This window comes from Patella vulgata, chromosome 5, assembly GCF_932274485.2.
Source record: "Patella vulgata chromosome 5, xgPatVulg1.2, whole genome shotgun sequence".
NCBI lineage: Eukaryota > Metazoa > Mollusca > Gastropoda > Patellidae > Patella > Patella vulgata.
In genome coordinates, this window is record NC_065883.2 from 34,482,943 (window position 1) to 34,505,087 (window position 22,145).

At 32.0% G+C, this 22,145-nt stretch overlaps 1 protein-coding gene across 1 annotated transcript in view; it reads left to right on the forward strand.

The window, feature by feature from the left end:
• The window catches only part of LOC126820298 (serine/threonine-protein phosphatase 2A 56 kDa regulatory subunit alpha isoform), a 74,275-nt gene extending 52,641 nt beyond the window's left edge, over positions 1-21,634 (forward strand). The window contains exons 5-12 of the mRNA XM_050548149.2: positions 108-238; positions 3,037-3,096; positions 5,428-5,536; positions 7,651-7,704; positions 7,913-7,963; positions 9,500-9,619; positions 14,626-14,855; positions 16,549-21,634. Of these exons, the coding sequence (XP_050404106.1) occupies positions 108-238; positions 3,037-3,096; positions 5,428-5,536; positions 7,651-7,704; positions 7,913-7,963; positions 9,500-9,619; positions 14,626-14,855; positions 16,549-16,660 (867 nt within the window). The 3' untranslated portion in view covers positions 16,661-21,634. The remainder of the gene's footprint in view (positions 1-107; positions 239-3,036; positions 3,097-5,427; positions 5,537-7,650; positions 7,705-7,912; positions 7,964-9,499; positions 9,620-14,625; positions 14,856-16,548) is intronic.
• Positions 21,635-22,145: the final 511 nt, after the last annotated feature.

Consider the following 22,145-nt stretch of genomic DNA (forward strand, 5'->3'; position numbering starts at 1 on the left):
TGACCTGACAATCTTTCTTAGTCTCAGATGACTAAGGAAATGTGTACAATTTTTAAAAATTAACCAGTTTCTGAAATATTTTTTTGATAATATTCTTTTATTTTCAGTTATTGGAATTATTTGATAGTGAGGACCCAAGAGAAAGAGACTTTCTAAAGACGGTTCTGCATCGTATTTATGGAAAGTTTTTAGGACTGAGGGCTTTCATCAGAAAACAGATTAATAATTTTTTTCTCAGGTAATTTAGGTTTTATTCAAAAGTAAACAAAGAGACTGGATACCATTCAGAATCTTGGAAAAAGCAAGAGAATCTCTGCATATTATTTAGAATGAGTTATTACAAACAGAAATGTTTTTGTGGGCATTACAACCAGAAATATTTTTGTGGGCATTACAACCAGAAATCTTTTTGTGGGTAATACAACCAAGAATGTTTTTGTGGCTGGTACAACCATAAATGTTTATGTGTACATAAAACAAATTTTCAGTTTCAAAGACTAAGATCATGTATTACTACTGACAATGAAGTAATAAAGTAATAATCATGTCCACTGTTCATTAGCCTACCAACAGGATTAATTGATTTAGCACCTATTTCCTGGCAGATGACATTTATGAATTTCAAAAGTCTGTACAATTTTTATTATTCAATATTTCTAAGTAATTTAAACCTTTAAGTTATAGACCTATCCATCATCCATTTATGTAAGCCTTGGGTATACATTGTACCTCAGTATATTTTTTTTTAAAATCATGCCGCTTCTGAACACATTTTGGTCATGGAGAAGTCGTCCTTATTTCAAGTCACCTGCAGAGAGTTTTTCCACAAGTATTAGAGTGAAAGTTATCCTTAAAACTAAAAATTATTTTTATACATTGCAACTGACAATTTTTTGTCATGTATCTTCCAGAAATAACTTCCTGTACAGTATTGTCCAAACAATATAGTTCACAGGGTAATTAATAATGATTATTAACAATAACCCCATAGTGATTTAACAAGATCAAAATTAAAACAAAAACGGCTTCCTTATAATGTGGATAATATAATAAACCACAAACCACATCAAAGTTCCAATCTAATTAAAATCGGTGTTACCTATGGGCAAGCTCTACAAGATTTAATTTTTGTTTCGAAAGATTAAGTGGAATTTGTCTAGATTAACTATTGCTACAGCATGTACATGTATGCTGATGATGGACCACATATTGATTTATCTCGACACTGGCTTTATCTATAGAAGTACAATTTTTTTTAATGAGGACATTATATAGTCATCCTCAACATATATGATTTGATGAAATCGACGATTTTATTTTAACCATTTTAAATACTAAAATGAGACCATGGTTAGGCATTTTAAAACAGAATAAGAAATTCAAATGGTGATCTAAGCTTCTACTGCCTTTATTTATATTGATTGGAATGGTTAATCTCGGATCAAATTATAAATCGTTCTGGCCATCAGACGAACGCATTTTGCCTCTATTAGACTCATTATAGTGTCTCTCCAAATGTTTCATTGATTTATCTTAATAATTAAAAAAGATTATGGTTTCATTATACATCCATATTTTCATGTGGATATATTGTAATATCCTGTCAACTCTTAAAGAACATTGTGGGGGGGGGGGTGGATGGCTGAATGGTTAGCGTGCGCGCGCTGTATCATAAAGTCTGTCATTGAGTCGACTGGCGTGGTTTCGAATCCCCGGTTGTACATGGGTTTTCTCTGGGTCCTCCAGTTTCCTCCCACTGCTAAAGACCCCTACGCGCAAGCCAATTATTATTGAAATAAAATTAAACCAAACGTATAGTCCCGAAATGACCTAGTATGTGTTGAGTGGATGTTAAACCCCATTTCTCTCTCTCTCTCTTAAAGAACATATTACTGTAAGGTTTATGTGAAGATGAAAAGGTAAAGCCTGTTAATAAAAAAAATGATAAATAATCTACAAATCCAGCTTTTAAATGGCAACTGTCACTATTTTAACATCAGCAGCATCAAAGTTTATAGCCAAAAATTTAAAACGTTAGGTTTATATCTGTCAAATAAACATGGTTGTTACCCTGAATATGCCATAACATGGTATTTGACGCCTTTTCTTTTACTAGTGAGTTTTAAGCACCCCTGCATTACAGGCTAATTAGACATATTCATCCTTTCCAAAACCAATGTCCATCATTCTGATAAATTTTGTATTGAAAAATTGATCTCATTTTAGCACAATATTTGCAATGGGTATAGGTGTTCGGTGGGGTGGCAAACTTGATCACTGATGAGTAGATTCTATACAGTGTTATTATGCCTGTTTGCATGAGTTATGCTAGTGTAGCTTTAGCAATACACTGGATGTGATCAGATTGTAGATCTTATTACCTTAATATTACATTTCACACATGCATTATAAGGCATTTGGTCTTTTTCTTATACTAAGTGGAACTGGATGTTATACATTGGTCAACATAAATAGTATGATATAAGATATATTTGGAATCAGTAGCAAAGTAATTGTAAAATTAAACAACCTGTTGTAAAATAGCCATTTATTTAAACTGGAACTAGTATGATATGGAATGATGATATCATGAATGATCAGTCTCCTAGGGATAATCCATGAAAATCAAGAGATGGTTTATTTACAGTAGGGTCCAATTATCTATCAAGGTTTCTTGTTTTAGTGGCATATCAATCCAATTCCATTTTCATGACTTTGAATAATGTTGGAACTGTTAAACATGAACATGAATCTTTATGTTGACCTATAAATATGTTTGGTTGATGAGTAAGATATAAATGGAAGAGATAATATTCCTGTCATATTTTTATATAAATAACTACATAGACTAATGCTGCCAGGCTATAATAGATCAATTATTTTATGGTACTAACTGTGATTTGTGTATTTTATTTTTATCATATAGCTATTCTGTTACATATATTTATTGCACATAATATTTCAAGTTTTCACCAGCTGTGTCCTATGTAAAAACATATATAGATTATATTGACGTTGAACTTGTATTTTATCTAGGTTTATATATGAAACTGAGTCTTTTAATGGTATTGGGGAATTATTGGAAATTCTAGGCAGGTAAGGAAGAAAGATTATTGATTTTTTTCCATTTTAACTACCAAGCTAAATAGAGTGTAGACGTTGTCTTAAAGGTCTGCAATAATTGTTTTATCCAGTATGGCGGATGAAGACTATACTTAAACTAAAATTAATGTGTTCACGGGTAATTGCTTCTGTGTCAACTTCAGCGATAATAAAATATGTACAATGTAATATTAAAATGATATTTACTGCTTGTAAACCTTAAAATTATTACCAGTACTGCAGTTGATCAGTACTCATGCTGATAAATGCATTGTTAGACAACATAAAAAATGATTTAACATCAATGCATAATAATAACTGCACCTTAAGTCCTGATTCACCATTTGCAATCTTTGCTAAAATATCAAATTTATCACAGCTTAGTCCACGCTAATATGTACATAGACATAGTCCTAGCTTGGGTGCAATCAGATTTTAAAAAGGCATATCAATGAATTTTCATGGACACTAAAATGGCGGTGGGCTTATTGGATACCGAGCAGCATTGATCGATGAAGTTCCAATTCCTCATATATTCGTAAATACTGATATATTGAACCATTTTTGGACTGATATTCCTATTAGAAATTAACCTTTCACAATAGTGTAGTAGTTTGCAAGTGTTTCTATAGCGCTAAAATGACACATGAGGCTAGTAGTTTCATGGGTCCGCTGTATGTATGGACATATTATGTAGGTAGCTAAATTTAAAACAATTGGACAGAGAATCTATTATCAAACACAGATATTTGCTTCAAAATTTGCAAATGGTACAGTTTTTTTGCATATTTTCTGATTTTTCTAAGATTAGCAACACTTTTTTTTTTAACATTATCTCAATTTGTAAACAAATCTTTCATTTTTTTAAAATTAACTACAGTAAATTTAACTGTATTGTGACTTTGACATACTGGTACTTAATTTGGGTAATTTTCCAGTCATCACTGCTTGTCAGTTCTGCCCCCCTGAACAAAAGTGATGAATGGATGAATTATATCTGTTTTCAAATTTTATGTCAATAATACCTCTTGATGTCACATTCTACCAAGATGTTGTAAACTAAAAAAAACATTTGAAATAATGTACAAACAAAAAACCTTTGTTTGACTGCATGAAAGTAGTCCGTATAAACCATCATTTCTAATGACAAATATTTAATTCATCACCAGTATTAAACATAGATTTAATTAAAATATTTGGGTGGACAATATACAGAGCATGCTGGACTCATGTATTTCTATCAGATTTGTTAATTATTTATATTTGTTCTAAAGCATTTGTTTGGTCCAATACGGACATGACAATTTTCCCTCAATGGGGTGAACTGAGACATTTTCACACATTTTTCTCCCAAAACATTTGTTGGATTTCATCTAAATTTACATATTCTCCAACTTTTTCAAAATCAACCTTCAATTTCAATCAAACTTGACACATACATTTGTATGTTGCCTTGGTAGTGGCTATTCAGATTTTTTAAATTAATTTGCTGGCATTGGGGCACCTTTACGAGTCATGTTAGATTTTGGATACCAATGCAAATGTATGAAAATAACTTTGCTTGGCCCCATATGGAGAAATTAATACCCAATCAAACAATGGATGATTTAGCCCATTTGGGCTCTTGTTTTCAGCAACTAGATATAATGTTTTACTGCATCTATATGAATAGTACTGGTATATACATGTATGTCTACTATAAGCAAGCTTTTATCAGCTAGACTACAAATGTCTTGCTGAAATAAAAGAAACAAGACTATCACCATTATTCCTTTGTCTGAACTAATGGATTGATCTAATTATTCTTTTGTCTCATTATTCTTTTATATCTCCATGAATAGTATTGGAATCATTTGATACATTTCAACTGCCATGTATATTAAAATGGGTTTGTGTGTCCCTCTCTATTTGTCTATATTCATCAAACTTTTTGGGACACAATAACTGCTGCTAATTGAGCTGATATGTTCAACCTTGTGTAGTTGTTCATTAGGCATTTACATCAATACCTTGACTAAGGTTGATAATGAGGATTTTATTTTTTGACAAGAACGAAATAATGAGTGACATCTATATATTTTGGGATTGAGCCTCAAATTGGCTTGTTTCTGTAGATCTGGATTCATCTTTGATAACATTTAAGATAAACATTTTGAGATTGAAAATGTACATTGTATGTCTGCAAAAAAAATGAAGAGGTGGGCCTTGTACTGTGTATGTCTGCAAAAAAGTGAAGAGGTGGGCCTTTCTTATTTACAGTGTGATTGGCCTTGAAACCCTTTGTTGCTATGTTACATTTCTACTATAATTTCTCTGTCTTTTCAGCATTATCAATGGTTTTGCTTTACCGTTGAAAATCGAGCATAAACAGTTTTTAACTAAGGTTCTTATACCTCTACATAAGGCACGAAGTCTTAGTTTATATCATGCACAGGTAGGTTTAATATTTCATATGTTAGAATTATTGATTAACTGCTTGGTCCAGGAAAGCCAGTTGGATTTTATTGAAGAAAAACTAGTTGGTCTGGCTACACATGTTCTTTTTGGGACACAATAACTTTGCATCTAATTGAGGTATAATGTTCAAACTTGGTTCTGCTTAAGCTAAGCAGAGATAAGCATTTTCAGCTTGCCCTACCTGAGCAGAGATAGCACGCGCGCCTGTATCATACGGTCTGTCATTGAGTCAACTGACGGGGTTTCGATTCCCCGGTTGTATGTGACAAGGAGTAGGGTTGCCTGTCCAACCTCGTGGGTTTTCTCCGGGTCCTCCGGTCCCCCCCCACTGCTAAAGACCCATACGCGCAAGCGAATTATTGAAATAAAAAAATGAAACCATATGTTAGTCCCGAAATGACCTAGTTTGTGTCGAGTGGACGTTAAACCCCATTTCTCTCTCTCTCACTCTCTCTGAGCAGAGATAAGCAATTTTTGTTGATTTGTTGCTTTGGAACATGATAAATTTGAATATAATTGAGGTAGAATGATTAATCATGTGTATAGTTTCATTTCATCGATCAGAGACTAGATTTGATAATGAACATTTTCTGCTCGGATTTTAAGTGCATAAATAAGCAATTTGGTTGGTTGAGACTTGGAACAAGATAACTTTGATTCCAATTGAGTGAGGGTGATGAAACCTTGGTCTATAATGGTCATTTTCTACATAGGTTGAACAGAGTGATAAGTAATTGCACTGATGACTTATAAAACAAGAGTGTCGTCTATTTATTTTGGGATAAAGGTGGGGGACGTCAACCCCACTGTTGGCTTGTTCGGCCTATTAATGCTTTAATTACTGTCTGAAATATTACAACACAAAACTTGTTAGAACTACACATATAGTAATTATTGGAAAATATCACTTGAAATATTGTCCAAATAGTAGTACAAGTGTTAATCTGAGAACAAAGCTTCTTATAAACTAGCTGACTGAGCTTAAGTTATAAGTCTGTCTCTTAAGCTTCTTATGGAAAACACTATCCCCTGAATGTCATACATTTCACTGTATATTACTGTTATCTATCTATTATTATACTGAAGGTTATTCTCTATATGTACATTTATTTATCACAAAATAAAACATTCCTTCATTCAGTACTATATAGACCAGTCAGTCAAAATTATCCCATAGTTTATTTTGACATACCGTAATTAACAAAATGTGTGCTCCCTAATTTCTGGGAAAACTTTTATTTAAACGTTCATGCTTTATTTGTAAGTTTCTGCGTACGTAACAATTCTATATATGAAACAAATGTTCTAAATGTGTAGAATTCCTGGCATTTACAAGAGCAGAGCATTATGTTATTTGTCTGAATTTTTCTATTGATTTTTTCATGTGTTGATTAATGACTGTGCAGTGTGCACATATTCAATGAATATGGTATTAATTTATTTACAGTGGTGAAAATACTTTATCAATAAAATTGTTATTGTTATGTATTATAGATCCATTTTTTATTGACTATCATTTCTATACATTATTGTTAGTGTTTAGAACACTGGTCCCACAAATAGAATATTATGGGTTTGAATCACAGATTGAGCCAAGTAGAATTTTTAAAACCTTTTCCTACTTGCCAGGCACTGGCACATGCAGGGTTTTCAAGGAAACTGTCTAGTTGTTGGTGATGGAAAGCAAATTACTGCTGGTGCACGTAAAATTTTTGTAACTTGCGTTGTACTGGTAACCATACAAATAAAAATAAAAATATTAAATTCCATTCTTTGCATTATATACGTTTATAAACTGTTTTATGTCTTGAAATATTTTTCAAATCTTTTATAAGCTTGGAGCAGTAGGAAGAACCTTACTGAAAGCATATTTGTTAAAACTCTCAAATCATAGAATTTTCTGACCGTTTGATATTTTTTTTATTAAGGCCTTCGACTCTGATATAGGACAGAGTGGTTAATGGAATTTTTAAAACTTTGTTTGATAGACTTTGGTGCTTGTGGGCATATATGTTAGGAAAGACCTTGCAGACCTTGAATAAATTGATAACATTAGCATAAAATTTTAAACAAGCTTTTTTTGTCATTTAGCTTGCATATTGTGTTGTCCAGTTTTTGGAGAAAGATGCGACATTGACAGAAGATGTAAGTAAAAACTTTAATGACAATAATACCACAAAATGATTTATCTGTAATGGACTTTCCCAATAAATGAGAAGTAATATTGAGCCTTCTAGAAATCCTAAAAATATCATCATTACTTCATAATCACCACTTATTATTAGCTACAAGCAATAATTTGGACTTAAATTTTCAAAGCCAGATATTGATAATATTGGTATTATTTTAACAGGTTATTAAAGGCCTGTTGAAAGTATGGCCAAAAACTAGTAGTCAGAAAGAGGTATGTATTTTACTTTATCAACATTTATTGTATGAAAAATTGTTTAATCTTTAGCTAAAAAAGGAAACTGTATATACAGCCATATAGTGCTGTCTAGAATATGGTTAGAGCAAAATAAAAGTAAACATTTACATAGAATTTGTACGACATGTGGATTATGAAAATTGCAACACTGTATACGTAATACACAATATTCTTAATTTCTTTACAGATCTCTTTGCTTATTATTATTATTCCAATAAGGCCATAATGCCACAAATTTCTGAGATTGTTAAATTCGTCAAGCGGTACTTTGTATCTGATTACCTTTATTTCCGAAAATCAAATGAATCTCTTCTACACCTATAGAGACTGGCTGTTGAATTTGATACTTACATGGCCGAAATCAGTCATTGTTAGGGTGCCCCACAGCCCAAATTTTCTCTATTAAAAGTTGTACACACCACAGCTAATGTGCACGCTTCAGTGACTAGTCCTGAACTGATTTCTGGCTAGTCACGCAGTGCGAGAATACTGGACTTTAAATAGCAATCGCACGTTAAATTTTCAACACATCTGTCGACTGTTAAAGCCGTAAAAAATCTATTGTTAACGATTCTGAATAACAATAATATTTCTGCATCGTTGTTACAGCATCTTTGGAAAATTACATTCGTTGTGTTTTTTTAATTTGCTATATTATGAACTATACCATTAGGAGTGGCTTCTTTTTGATTTAGTAAAATTAATATCTGCAAAGCTCTTTCTTTAGACAAGAATAGCATACTAGTAGTATCTTCCTTTTGTTTTTACAAGGTTCTCAAAACAATTGTGGAGCTCCCTAATATGCATGTTTCTAAATTAGATTTATTGATCTAGCTTTCTGTAACGTTTCATAGAAAATAGTCTTGATTATCCCGGACTGTCAATCAGCCGGAGAACGGTCGGTAGACTGGTTAGAAGGGACTAATTTCATATCAAGGGCAGATAATCTATTTTGCACTAAAAAAATGCCCAGATTTAATGGCGGCTGCTTGACAACTTTTTCAGTCTAATTTTTTGATTATTTGGGGAAACTGAAATCTGATTTATAGTATTTATAGGCGTCATGTATGTCTGATCGGAGAAAATTACATCCTATTCTGCATCAATCTGTTTCACAGAGAATTACGAGTCTTAGAGTAATATCTCTGTCAAAGCTGACTGCCTTAACACGTGCCGTCACAGCACGCGGCGTCAATCATTGGCTGAATGGCGCGTGCATTGTTTACATAAGACATTACTGCTTCAAGCGGAATGCTGCCTTTTAGTCATTTTAATACCCATTTACACTAAATAGGAAATAATTTTTACCTACAAATACGTCAAACACCTTTATTTATTTTTCCAATACATAAAAAAAAGTTAATATTGCTGGCTCATTAAGTTGCATCGATGTCATCTTTATCAGTGATTATAGCGGCCTAGCGAAAAATTCACTGCTGATCAGCGTGATTCTGTATTTGAACAGAAATATTCCAGATTTTTCAACTATATATGTAATAATGTTTATATAAGGTGATGTTTCTTGGTGAAATAGAAGAAATATTAGATGTGATAGAACCTACACAGTTCCAGAAAATAATAGATCCTATGTTTAAACAGATATCTAGGTGTGTGTCCAGTCCACATTTTCAGGTAGGTGTTCTTAATTTATTCATTATGGCTGAAATCTAAACCTATAATGTTATATTTAATTTCTAAAAGGAATGATAGTGTAGAAATAGTTTAAATTGCGCTGTACAATATATATTACATAAAAAAACTATAAAAAATAAAACATACGTTTAAAAATCTATAATAATTGTATAAAATTAAAACAGTAAAAATAAATCTATAAATCAAAAGCTTGTTTGAATAAAAGTGTTTTCAATTGCGATTTAAAACTCGATAAAGAGGTAGAACTTCTGAGAGTAAGTGGGAGCTTATTCCACAGTTTAGGGGCCTGCACTGTAAACGATCATTCACTGTAAGTTTTCAGTCTAGCTGTTTTACAGACAAGTGAATAATGGTCACTTGAGGACCTCAATGTACGAGTAGGGGAATATATATCTAAAAGCGACGATAAATACAACGGTGCCATATGATTTAAACATTTAAAAGTTAAAAGAATGACCTTATATTGAATTCTAAAAACAATGGGTAACCAGTGAAGTTGAATTAAAATAGGGGTGATATGATCATTATATTTACTTCTGGTAATGAGTCGACCTGCGGCGTTCTGAACCTTTTGCAATTTATCAGTGAGACGAGATGGTAAACCAATAAGTAACGAATTACATTGATCTAATCGTGATGTGACAAGCGCCTGAACAACAGTTTTGATGGACTCAACTGGCAAATTTTTACTGATTTTACTTATATTCCTCAGTTGAAAATAACAAGATCTGCAAATATTGCTAATTTGTTTCTCCATGGATAGTTCACTGTCAAAGATAACACCAATGTTACAGACTGAAGATGTTGGGATTATTTCATGCTCACCAACTAAGAGTGAAACACCTTTATCAAACTTAGATACTAAACTGTTTGATCCAAAAAGAATATATTCAGTCTTTTCGTCGTTCAGTTTAAGGAAATTGATTCCCATCCATACACGAATTTCAATAATACACTCTTCAATTTGATATTTTGATGTATTGAAATCTCCAGGCAGAGAGGGTTTAAACGACAGGTACAACTGAGTGTCATCTGCGTAAAGTTGGAACTGCAGACCATGTTTCTCAATAATTTTGGACAATGGGGTGGTGTATAATCTAAACAAAATTGGGCCTAAAACTGGGCCCTGCGGTACACCGAAGCTCAGATCTTTTTTGTCAGATTGTTTGTTGTGTATAATGACAGATTGGGAACGATTTGTTAAATAAGATTTAAGTAGTTCGAGAGCTAAACCAGTTACACCAAATTCACCAGCAAGTCGCGAGAACAGCACCTTGTGGTCAACTGTGTCAAATGCTGCAGAAAGATCTAAAAGCAGCAAAAACACACAGCTTTGATTATCAATGGACAAGAGAATGTCATTTTGTACTTTTAACAGTGCAGTTTCTGTGCTATGATATTGACGGTAGGCGCTTTGATAGGTGCTGAGAAGACTAAATTCAGATATATAACCAATCAATTGTTTTGCGATGCATTTCTCTAGAACTTTCGACACAAAACTTAGGTTGGATACCGGCCTATAGTTCTTGACTTGGTTTGGATCAAGCGAGGGTTTCTTAATGAGAGGGATTACATTGGCATGTTTATAGATATCTGGGAATGTTCCGGATCTAAACGAAGAGTTTATGATGTCACGAATAGTCGGGAGTAATACCGGAAGCTGATCTTTCAGTATCTGTGTTGGCAATGGGTCCAAGGCACATGATTTTGTTGCCATAGATTTGATGACACGAGAGATTTCGTCCTGAGACAATATTTCAAATCTGTCCAGAGCATTCGAAATGTTTTTCTCATGGTCATGAATGGAATTTTTATCAGTGAAATTATTCCTAATATTAAGGATTTTACTTTCAAAATATTCTGAGAATCGAGTTGGCAAGTCCAAATTATTTACGGAGGGTAATATTTTGACACCATGGTTGTGGTCAAGAAGAGAATTAACAACCATATAAAGTTCTTTAGAATTATTACTAGTTTCTATCTTGTCTTTATAATATGAAGCTTTTGAGTTTTCAATAAGACGCGTAACACTAACTTTTGCCGCGTGATAAATTTCCCTATGAACTACTAAACCTGTCTGTCGCCATTTTCTCTCCGTCCTATTACGCCCCCGTTTTGCCTCACGTATCTCTTCATTAAACCACACATTCCCTGGTCTGACCTTGATAGTTTTAGTCTGAATTGGAACAACCTGATCTAACACATACTGGATACATTCATTGAAATGAACAGCTTTTTGATGAACATTTTGTATCGATGCGGTTTCTGATATCCGAGAAAAATCCAATGACGATCTAAATTCGTCAGAATTCATTGATTTAAATTTATGATAAGTTATCTGTCTAGTAGAGATAGTAGCTCGTTTAATATTGAGGTTCATTGTAAGTGCGAAATGATCAGATAGAAGTTTATCCGTAACCTCCACATTGTGAACTGATAACCCGTCTTCTCTAGTAAGGATGAGGTCCAAAATATGGCCACGAACATGAGTAGCAGTATTGACATGCTGTAATAATTAATGGGATTTGATAACATCTTCAAACTGAACAGCCAATGAGTCGTCCTTCTAGTCCAGATGTATATTAAAATCACCGGTAATCAAAAGTTCAAGATTTGAGGTTGATAATTTGTTTAACAGGTCTGAAAAATCTTCAATAAATTGTGGACTGGTATTGCGATTTGGAGGACGATAAATAACAAATATTGAAACTTTAGAATTCAGGATACACTCAAGATATTCGAAAGACGAGTAAGAAAATTGTTTATGTCTCTACACTTTGAGGGCGATTTTAAAAATCAGTGCTACACCACCACCTCTTCCTGTTAATCTGGGTTTATGAAGTATTGAATAACCCTTAGGTATCAGGGAAGATAGCACAGGGCCTTCGCTATCACCACTGAGCCATGTTTCGGTTACTGCGAATAGATCAAACTCATTTTCACAAATAAATTCGTTCAATTCAATTGATTTATTCCGCACAGAACAAGCGTTTAGCAAACAAAGTTTTAGACCACATTCTTTACGTGAAGGTTCTTGCAACGCCTTCGGACAGTTTATTTGAATAAGGTTGCTTAAATTAGGTTTACCGGGAACAGCTCGGTCGTTTCCAAATGGGGGAGAAGTTATCACACTAATACGATGCTTTCTATTTTTTCCCGAGGAACACCCTCTCCTAGTTTTCTGAAAATTCGTTATGTTACTTGTAAGAGTTTTAAGATAGTCTATATGTGTCTTTTTAAGTGGGTTAAAGTCTCGCAAGGACAGCAGTTGGTCTCTTGAGTAAGTTAGACAACAGTTTTGGCGCTCATTCTTCGCCATAAATAAAATGTTGATTTGGCAGCAATTGTTCCCCATAAAAGTCAGAGTTGTCAGTAGTGAAACTTGTAAACACACTGCTAAATTTAGTAAAGACCTAAACTCAGTCAGTGATTTCATGCTTGACTTGCCATTGCTGATCAGTTGAAATAATATAAAATTGTCAAATTCTTCAAAGTTAAAATACAACGTTACCACAAAACTGCATCATAAGATTCTCTGCTACATGAGAAACACACTGGTACCACTTTTATAAACAGGCAATATGATTTAATAGCTTAACTTTGTAAAATAGAACAGACACACAAAACTGAGAGCAGCCATAAGCGCATCATCACATACTATTCGTGATATTTGTGTACCAAGTCTTTTCAAGAGAGATCTTCACAACGGAGTCTTATTTTTCAGACAATCTATAATCACATCTATTTCTTAATTAACTCTGAAAAGGACAAACTTCAATAGCATATATAATTGAGAATTTGAAAGGTTAGGCAGATTGCATAGCAACTCAACTGTCAACTCTTTCTTTCTTCAAGAATGTTCAATCTTGTGTATTAACAGTTATGGTATTTGGCTGATGGAGTTGAAACCAGGGCTATATTTGGACATATTTTGTTTACCTCGGATTAACAAGATATTTTTCCAAGGAATATGATTATTTTAGCATTATCCAATTGTTTAAACAATACTTTTGAGTTATTTAACACATAAAAAGTTTAATTGTTTATAATGTGTTCATAGTTTTATGACATGGACATTAACTGACAGGTAAATTTTGTCACCGGTCAATTACACTCAGTTAATCAAGACTCAAAAATATGACTGAAACAAGAGCCCTGGTGGGAATCCTAAACATATTATCATCTTGTTAATAATTGAAATCATGGTTCTGGTCCCAACTCAAATCATGGTCATATCATGAAAGTTTCTGATTGTCATTATTTTGAGGGATTGTTAAACACTTGCATGTTGAATGTCAAAAGGGAGTATCAGTTCTAATATAATCAACCTGATTACATTTAAGCCATGGAAAATATAATTGATTTTTTTTCAAATAAAGTCTGATCATCTTTTGAGGGATGTCTATTCCCTTACAAACTATAATGATGTGAAAGTTTAATATTTCATTCCAAAAACAGTTCAAATCTGTCTAGTATTTACAATGATGTTATGAATTGAAATTTTTCAACATTTGACATTAACTGCATATGATATAAACAGGATAGTCAAAACACGCTACCTACACCTTCAGTCATTGATAGCTCTTTTTTTCAATCTAATTTGTTCTGTTTGTCAATTAAATGTGAAATAATCAATTTCAGTACATTTTAGTTTGGACTTAGCTGTGATATGCAAATGGTGATCACAAATTGATATCATATCCTTAATTCGATTCATCATCCTATCTCTACCTTAAATCATCATAATTATTTTAACTTCAATTATATTCATATCCTTAATTCGATTCATCATCCTATCTCTACCTTAAATCATCATCATCATTTTAACTGCAATTATATTCATTACTAGATGGATGATGATAACCTGTTGTGATAGATTAGAGAAAACAATGAAATTCTTACAAAGAGATCTACAGAGATGGGACAGTTGTATAATAATCATATTGTTGTGAAGAGTACTATAATATTTTGTTTTATTACTGCAGGTAGCTGAAAGGGCATTATATTACTGGAATAATGAATATATAATGAGTCTAATAGAAGAGAATTCAGCCCAAGTGTTACCGATAATGTTCCCAGCACTGTATAAAATATCTAAGGAACACTGGAATCAAACAATTGTAGCACTAGTCTACAATGTATTAAAAACCTTTATGGAGATGAATAGCAAGTTATTTGATGAACTAACAGCTAATTATAAATCAGAAAGACAAAAGTAAGCTCAATTTGTATACACTCATATTTTTGTTATCCCTGTCAATCCACTTTTTGTGTTTACTCTCTCAGTAGAGTTGAGTTCTTCAGTGATTTTCATCATATTTTCAAGAATACTTAGCTGGGGTTACGATGGTCCCCATCAATTTCAAATTTTTTCACAAAAATATTTTCAGAGTTACAGCCTTTGGGTTATATAATTGTGGAATAACATACCATTGTACTCCTACATAATTACATTCTTGTTCAATTTTCATCAAATATTTAGGAATTGTCAGTACTGGTATTGGAATATTGGTGATACCTGCCGATTCTGAAAACGTACTTCCAGCTATTTATATGAATTTTGATGAAAGTTTATTAGCCAACTCAAAGTCCACTCTAAAGATTTGAGTTCTTGACCAATTTTCATAAAAATGAGATCATGATCATTGTCTACAGCACAAGTTCATAAACAACCCCAAACTAAATGTATGATGTAAAAATGAGGGAAATATAATGAGATGCAGAATCTTATTAGAGCCAAGAGAAGCCATTTTGGGAATAACATATAATTCGTTTATGCATAAGGGTCTTTAACAGTGGGAGAAAAACATGGAGGACCTGGAAAAACTCACAAGGCTGGACAGGGGACTCTACTCCTTGTCACGTACAAGCTGGGATCAAACCATGCCATACCTTTATGATCTAAAGCGCACGGTTAAACTACTCAAGCACCCAACCCTCTATTACTTTGTAAACAACAAAGTGACTGGCAGGCGTAGGTCAGGTTGTCTTGCAAGTTACTTTATTATATATATTTTATTTAACAAATAGACAGAAATTTATGACATAATTGTAGCATATGTGTAGTAATTTCAAGATAATGTAAAATATATTTAAGAGAATATTGATATAAATAATAGTTTAAAGAATATCTGCCAATCTATTGTACTGGTCATATCCATCGTATTTATGTGATTGGTTTGACAGTAAGATACTTGCCACTAAACCAGGAATGTCTGGAATCATTCCTACCTAAATGTCAAACTAACTTTACTTTCTTTCCAATTGGTCTGCTGTATGTCCGAAGGGCCCAGGAAGGTTATGGTCTTGACTGATTTTGATGACGAGGATTTTCTCCGCTTAGGCTAAGCAGAGATAAGAAATTTCATTTGTTGATGCTTTGGGATTTGATAACTTCGATTCGAATTAAGTGATAAAACTTGATGTATGGTTTCAATTTTGAGCATGAGCATTTTCTGCTCAATTTATGCAAATTTGATTGATTAATGTTTTGGAACATGATAACTTTGATTCTGGGCGAGTGTGTTTATAGTTTATGATCATCAATAGCGTCTTGAATAGCATGATTGGTGCAGAAAAGCACATGTAGGATGTCAAACCCCAGTCCATTTCATTTCAGTACCTTGATTAAGTTTAAAGCCTAGGGACAGGGATTTTACATAGACTAAGCCTGTTCCCCAATCTCCTTCAAATATCCCGAATAAAAATATTGTTCAAAAAGAAAAAGCTTCACTGTTGGGTGTTTTTTTTTTAAGATGTATGTTTCAGAACACAAAGGAATTACTGTTTATGATTTAATGATTTTTTAATCTTTGAACAGCCAAACAAATTGAACAGAAGCATCTGAACTCTGTGTGAGCCTACTAGATTTACATTTAAATATTAATGAATAATTTATGTTTTTACAGGGAAAAGAAGAAAGAAAAAGATAGAGAAGAATTATGGAAGAAATTAGAGAAGTTAGAGCTTAACAGTAAAAACAAAATAATGAACAACTCGGTCAACGCGGTTTCTAGTTAGTTAGTTTGAATGTAGAGCTTTTATCTCTGTCTAAATGTGAGGATAGATAAACTCCTCAATATATTTAGTTGTTGACAGTAACATTGAGTCAAGTCATATGTACATTAAAACAAACAGATGGAGTTGAGCTGAAAGAATATTGTCATGTTTGTTGACTAGATGTCTGTATCTAAAACTTTTGGTTTTTTTTTCTTTTCTCTATTCAAAAGAAAAGAATGTGAAAATGGAAGGTTTGAGTATATATTAAAAATGAGGAAAGTGACAATTTATTTTAAGGAAATCGAATATATTATTGCTCTAATATTAAATGGTTTCTGACAAAAAAGTGAGTGAAATGTGTGAAATATGAAATATAATTATGATTAATATTATATATGGTAAATAGTATATTAAGTCACCCATAATGTGCCAAACCTCTGAATGTAGATTGTATGGTTCCCAAACAGTGTTCATATTAATGCTTAAGGTTATGTTAACTGGATTAGAGATTAAGCCGAATATATATACAGGAATGTGCCCAGAAAAATATTCATGCCAGGCGTTAATCATGGGCAGCGGATGCACCAAGGCAACGGCAACCCCCTCTTAATAGCAGCGGGAGTTTGAGGGTGGTTGATACGCCTTTTTCTATATATATCTTTATTTACAAGAAAATGGTGGTGGGAGGAAATCTACATCAAGATATTGTTGCCAGGCGGTAAAATATTGGTGTTGGGTGGTGTCTCTCTGTAATTTTAATAGTAGGCACATTCCTGTATATATAAACATTATTACTTACACTGTACATGAAGGTAAATAGTATACCATATAATGTAAAAATGCTATGATGTAGTATAGAGAAAATATGGTAATTTAAACCTTCTTGGATATAGATCCACTCTTTCAAATGGGTTTTGTTGATTTAAAAAAACCAAAAAAACTTTTGATGTTTAGAAGTAGGGTAGAAGCTATATTTTATTGCCATATTGTTTTGACAGAGAAATTGCTGCATTTATATAGCTGATAATTTAAGTAAACTACAGAGGGAAATATTGGGAAAAAAATGCAAAGTCTTCCATGATCGAAATCAAAATTTGGTAATATAAGTCCTTATTCATTATTATTTGTATTAATAATTAATAGTTTATATCTTGTGATTAAAACTAACTGTTCGGTAACCATACAATGATAATACAGAGGTTTGATTAACCTACTGACTAGATGTCCGACACTAATCATTGAACAAGTACAGCTTTTCTTCTTCTGTGGTTTTAATATAATATTGATAATAAGAAAGCTTGCCTTGACATTTTTTGTCTGTCTAGTAGTATCACTTGTTTGTGTTTGGTCCTTTCTTGGCTTTCAGAAGAACAGGGTGGAAAATACACAAAATGGCTGTTGTTATTTATTGGTTAAGGAGTTATCTCCCCTTTTCGATTGTTATGTTATTATTGTTTCTTTGCGTTGATAAAATAAGAATAATCATTGATACATGTTGGTGAGTATAGAGAAATGTTGTTTCTACATCATTTACTTTATTTTATAGAACTATAGAATACAGATCGATTCAAGAAATTTGACACATTATAAAATCAAAATGCATAATAATGTATTAACAGACGGTTGGAATTAATTAAGAACCAACATTTGGTCGAACATGGAAACAATATCTTATAATTTAACATATCATGACTACATTTGTTAATTAAATTTGTATTTGTTACTTCCATTATATGTCTCTCTGACTAAAAGGATGATTTTGGGGGTGATATTTCTTTTACAAAAGTCAATATTACTATTTGATCAATTGCTATACTTTGAGAATCAATTCTGTGTTAAAAGAAGCACACAGACATATTATGTGACAGAACTTGTTTCCTCATGGAATAAAATCTTTCCTACATATAATAAGAATCTCTCTCCTTTTATTATATTATTTGAAAATAATTGATAATTGTGATTGAAATTTGTATAGCTTTAATGTAAAATATGGTTATATTATTAATTAAGACTTGTGTATCATATCAGGATGTGTAACCATGTATACCTCATTGCTGCCATTTCAGATTCAAAACATATAACACCCTTCTTTAAATGGGCATTTTGGATTGTCCAAGATGTAAGTGTGAAGTTTATATTGTAAGTAAGATCTCTCTTTCAGTCTTGTGAACGTATTTATATGTAAGTCAATAATTATATATTAACATAAATAGCAGTAATAGTAAAATAAAAATGATTATCATTCTGTTCATTTTCAAAAAGACAGGCTTGTAAGTATACATGTAAGTTTTCTTGTTATTATAGAAAAATATTTACATGTTACAGATTGAATTTCAAGAACTTGTGAAGTGATACTGTGGGCTTATAATGATCATTTTAAAGCATAATATGATACAACAACTATTCTATTATATATAGGTTTATATTATGTTTATCTGTCATATTATTATTACATCTTTTACATGTAACAATAAAAACATGTTTAAGTATTTTATTAACCTAATATTCCACAAGTGTGTATCAGTAAAAAACTTATTTGTAATTGAAGAAAATTTCATGATCCAGATCAGTGATTGGGCTGTCTTTTGGTATCTCTGGTATTATTCATTAAAATGGATGATCTTGTTTACTAGTCTATAGTAGATTTATATACTGGCTCAGTTCATTATCATATATCAACATCGTACATATTTACAATAGATTGCAAGTCAGTGTTTTGTTAAATACCAATTTGGCATCTAGGTAAATGTTCCTAGGTGTGAGGAAATAAGTGGAGAATGATGGACTTTACATGTTGCAGTTGTTGTAAACTATGGTGTAACAATCTGTTTATAACCCTTCTAGAAGTATATCTATTTATATAATTATGTATATATACAACTGATAATTATAATCTGGATAATTAACATCAATGTTGGTAGGTGGGGATGCGGTTATATAAGCTACTATCTCTTTTACTTATGTCCTGTTTAAAATATCATTAATCTGTTGTTTTGAGTATGGTTTATGTATGTGAACCAGTTTCAGTCTAAATTTCACAATCTGTACATGGTTAAATGAAGAGGGATTGTACTAACTTCTAGGTTCTATCCAACCGATATTTGCTTAGAGTTAGCAATATTTTAGCAAGTAACTCCAAATATTTTAACCTCATTATGCGTACAAAGCAATATCGAAAGCAAACTCTGGGTTATGGTACCATTATTAAGTCAATATTTTGTGATCATGATATCTAAGATAGATATAAGTATCTGTAAGAGATTGATTATAGTACTTTGAAGACAATCTGTAGTTGGTCTGTACTGATTATACTGTCCGAATGTATTCATTGAAACCATTGCAATAGAGATGTGTATTAAAGTGCTGGTCACTTCACATATATATGGTATTGTATACATAATGTATAAAAATAATATGATTAAGAAATTGTATAATTGCATAGTTAGATCTTATTTTACCTCAAATTAGAAATTGTCTAGCTAAATTCATTTCTATATTATTTTTTCTTTCTTAGTTCTGCTATAGTTGTCTGTAAATGTAATATAATATATAGGTAATTTTTAAATTAAGCCTAATCTCATTGTCATTTTATCTCATTTGTTTAATGTGGTGTTTTGTAAGAACTGAAAGAGTACATTTTAGAGCAAGATTGATTGTGTATGTCTAGGTGAATCGTACATTTCATACATATGTCTGAAACATGATTTCTATTTTAATCTTATGAAATACATTGTATATGTAATAGCATCAAGCTGGAGGTTTAGTACAATTACTTCTGGAAATGTTATATTGTCTTCTCAATACATTTATTTAATGGTGTATGTGTGATCGCTCTGTCATATCAGCACTGCCATCATTTTGAAGGACTATATTTATATACATGGAATTTAATATCAAGTTAATCTGAATTTTAATTCTTGAGGTGTCATACAGAAAACAGTAAAATTGAGGGGGGAAATAAAATTTCTACTACAATAATCAATGTTACTTGTATAATTTTTCAGTTAGTCATATTTATTTGTTAGCAGATTCAAAAAATTCTATTTGAGAAATTTCAACATGAATTTCTATAATAAAACAGAATGAGGAGAAATTTGTTTCAAATTAATTCATTTAAATAAATCATGATATAAGGGTTAATTTTATGTTTGTGATTTGTGTTATTGTGTTTTTGTTATGTGCCATAATATTCTGGCTCTTAAACAACCCAGAAATCACAAAGGCTCTGGGGGGTTCAATACAGTTTGAAAAATTTGTTTAAATATTTTGATATACATACATACATAAATACATGTACATACAAACCTACATCTAATATATAATAATTACTTATATTGAATTTAGTACTGTTGTGTTGATCTAGTTAGATGGAGTTTTTGTTGGACATGTATTCATAATTATTGTATATCTGTTCATATAGATGATTTGTAAATCAAGTTTTAAAAAGTTTATAACGGTAATATTTAATGTGTGGAAGTAAATACAGTTAACAATTTATGATTTCAGCTATTTTATTCTTTAATTAAATTATGACTTCAGACTAATTTACATGTAATTTAATTAAGACTGGCTGGTTAGCAAACTTCTCCTTTTAAGTAGTATATTATTTGAGATGTATTCTTTTCCACTTCAGTTGATAATTTATATGCAATATTCCCCTCCTTCTATATGTAAATACTGTATTATGATTCTCCTTCCCTCTATAAACAAATGGCATCTGAAAGTGGAATTTCCATGTTCACTTTGTCTGAGAATTTGAAAAGAAAACTGAAGACAGCCAGAGATTTCTTTGTAATTTAATTCAAGATATAGATGCAAGCTATTTGCTGTGTATATAATGCTTTCTTCTTAATGCTTATTTCATTGTACATTGTGTTGCTTGAGTGTCACTGGCCAGGCAATACCAAGTAAATTTGTGCATAGCCCTCACCTAACCTTTTGTCCTTGTAAACTATGTCTGAAAATATTTTGTAAAATTAAAATATTCTCAACAAATTGTATGATGTTGTTTTCTGCAGATTTTTGAAAAATTAAGTTTATTTCTTGGGGAGGTAGTCGCCCAAATTGTGTTTCTTCTCATTGTTTTATCCAAGATAAATAAGACACCGGGGTATACGCATGTCTAGAATAAGAACAGCCATTGTTAGATAAGTAGGCAAGATCTAAGGAGCTTTTGACAGTACAGTACTTTAAAATTGTCAAGAAGGAAACGACTTGTTCTTTGTGTAGCACCAAGGAGTCCATCCAAAATAATTTCAGAAAGATATTTTCAGCCTGGCCCCTTTCTGTGTCCTGGCCTAAAGTGACCATATAATAAGCAAAATTATCAACCTCAATTATTTAAAGATACCTTCCCGGGTACAAACTTTGTGATTTGATGATATATTTGGACTAAAAACATATGCAAAGCAACCAATCTATCAAAAATTTGCTTTGTGTTCGCTGGGGATACCTATAGCTATAAGTAAGCTGTTGTTAGACGCAATGTCTGTCAACTTAGCTTCAT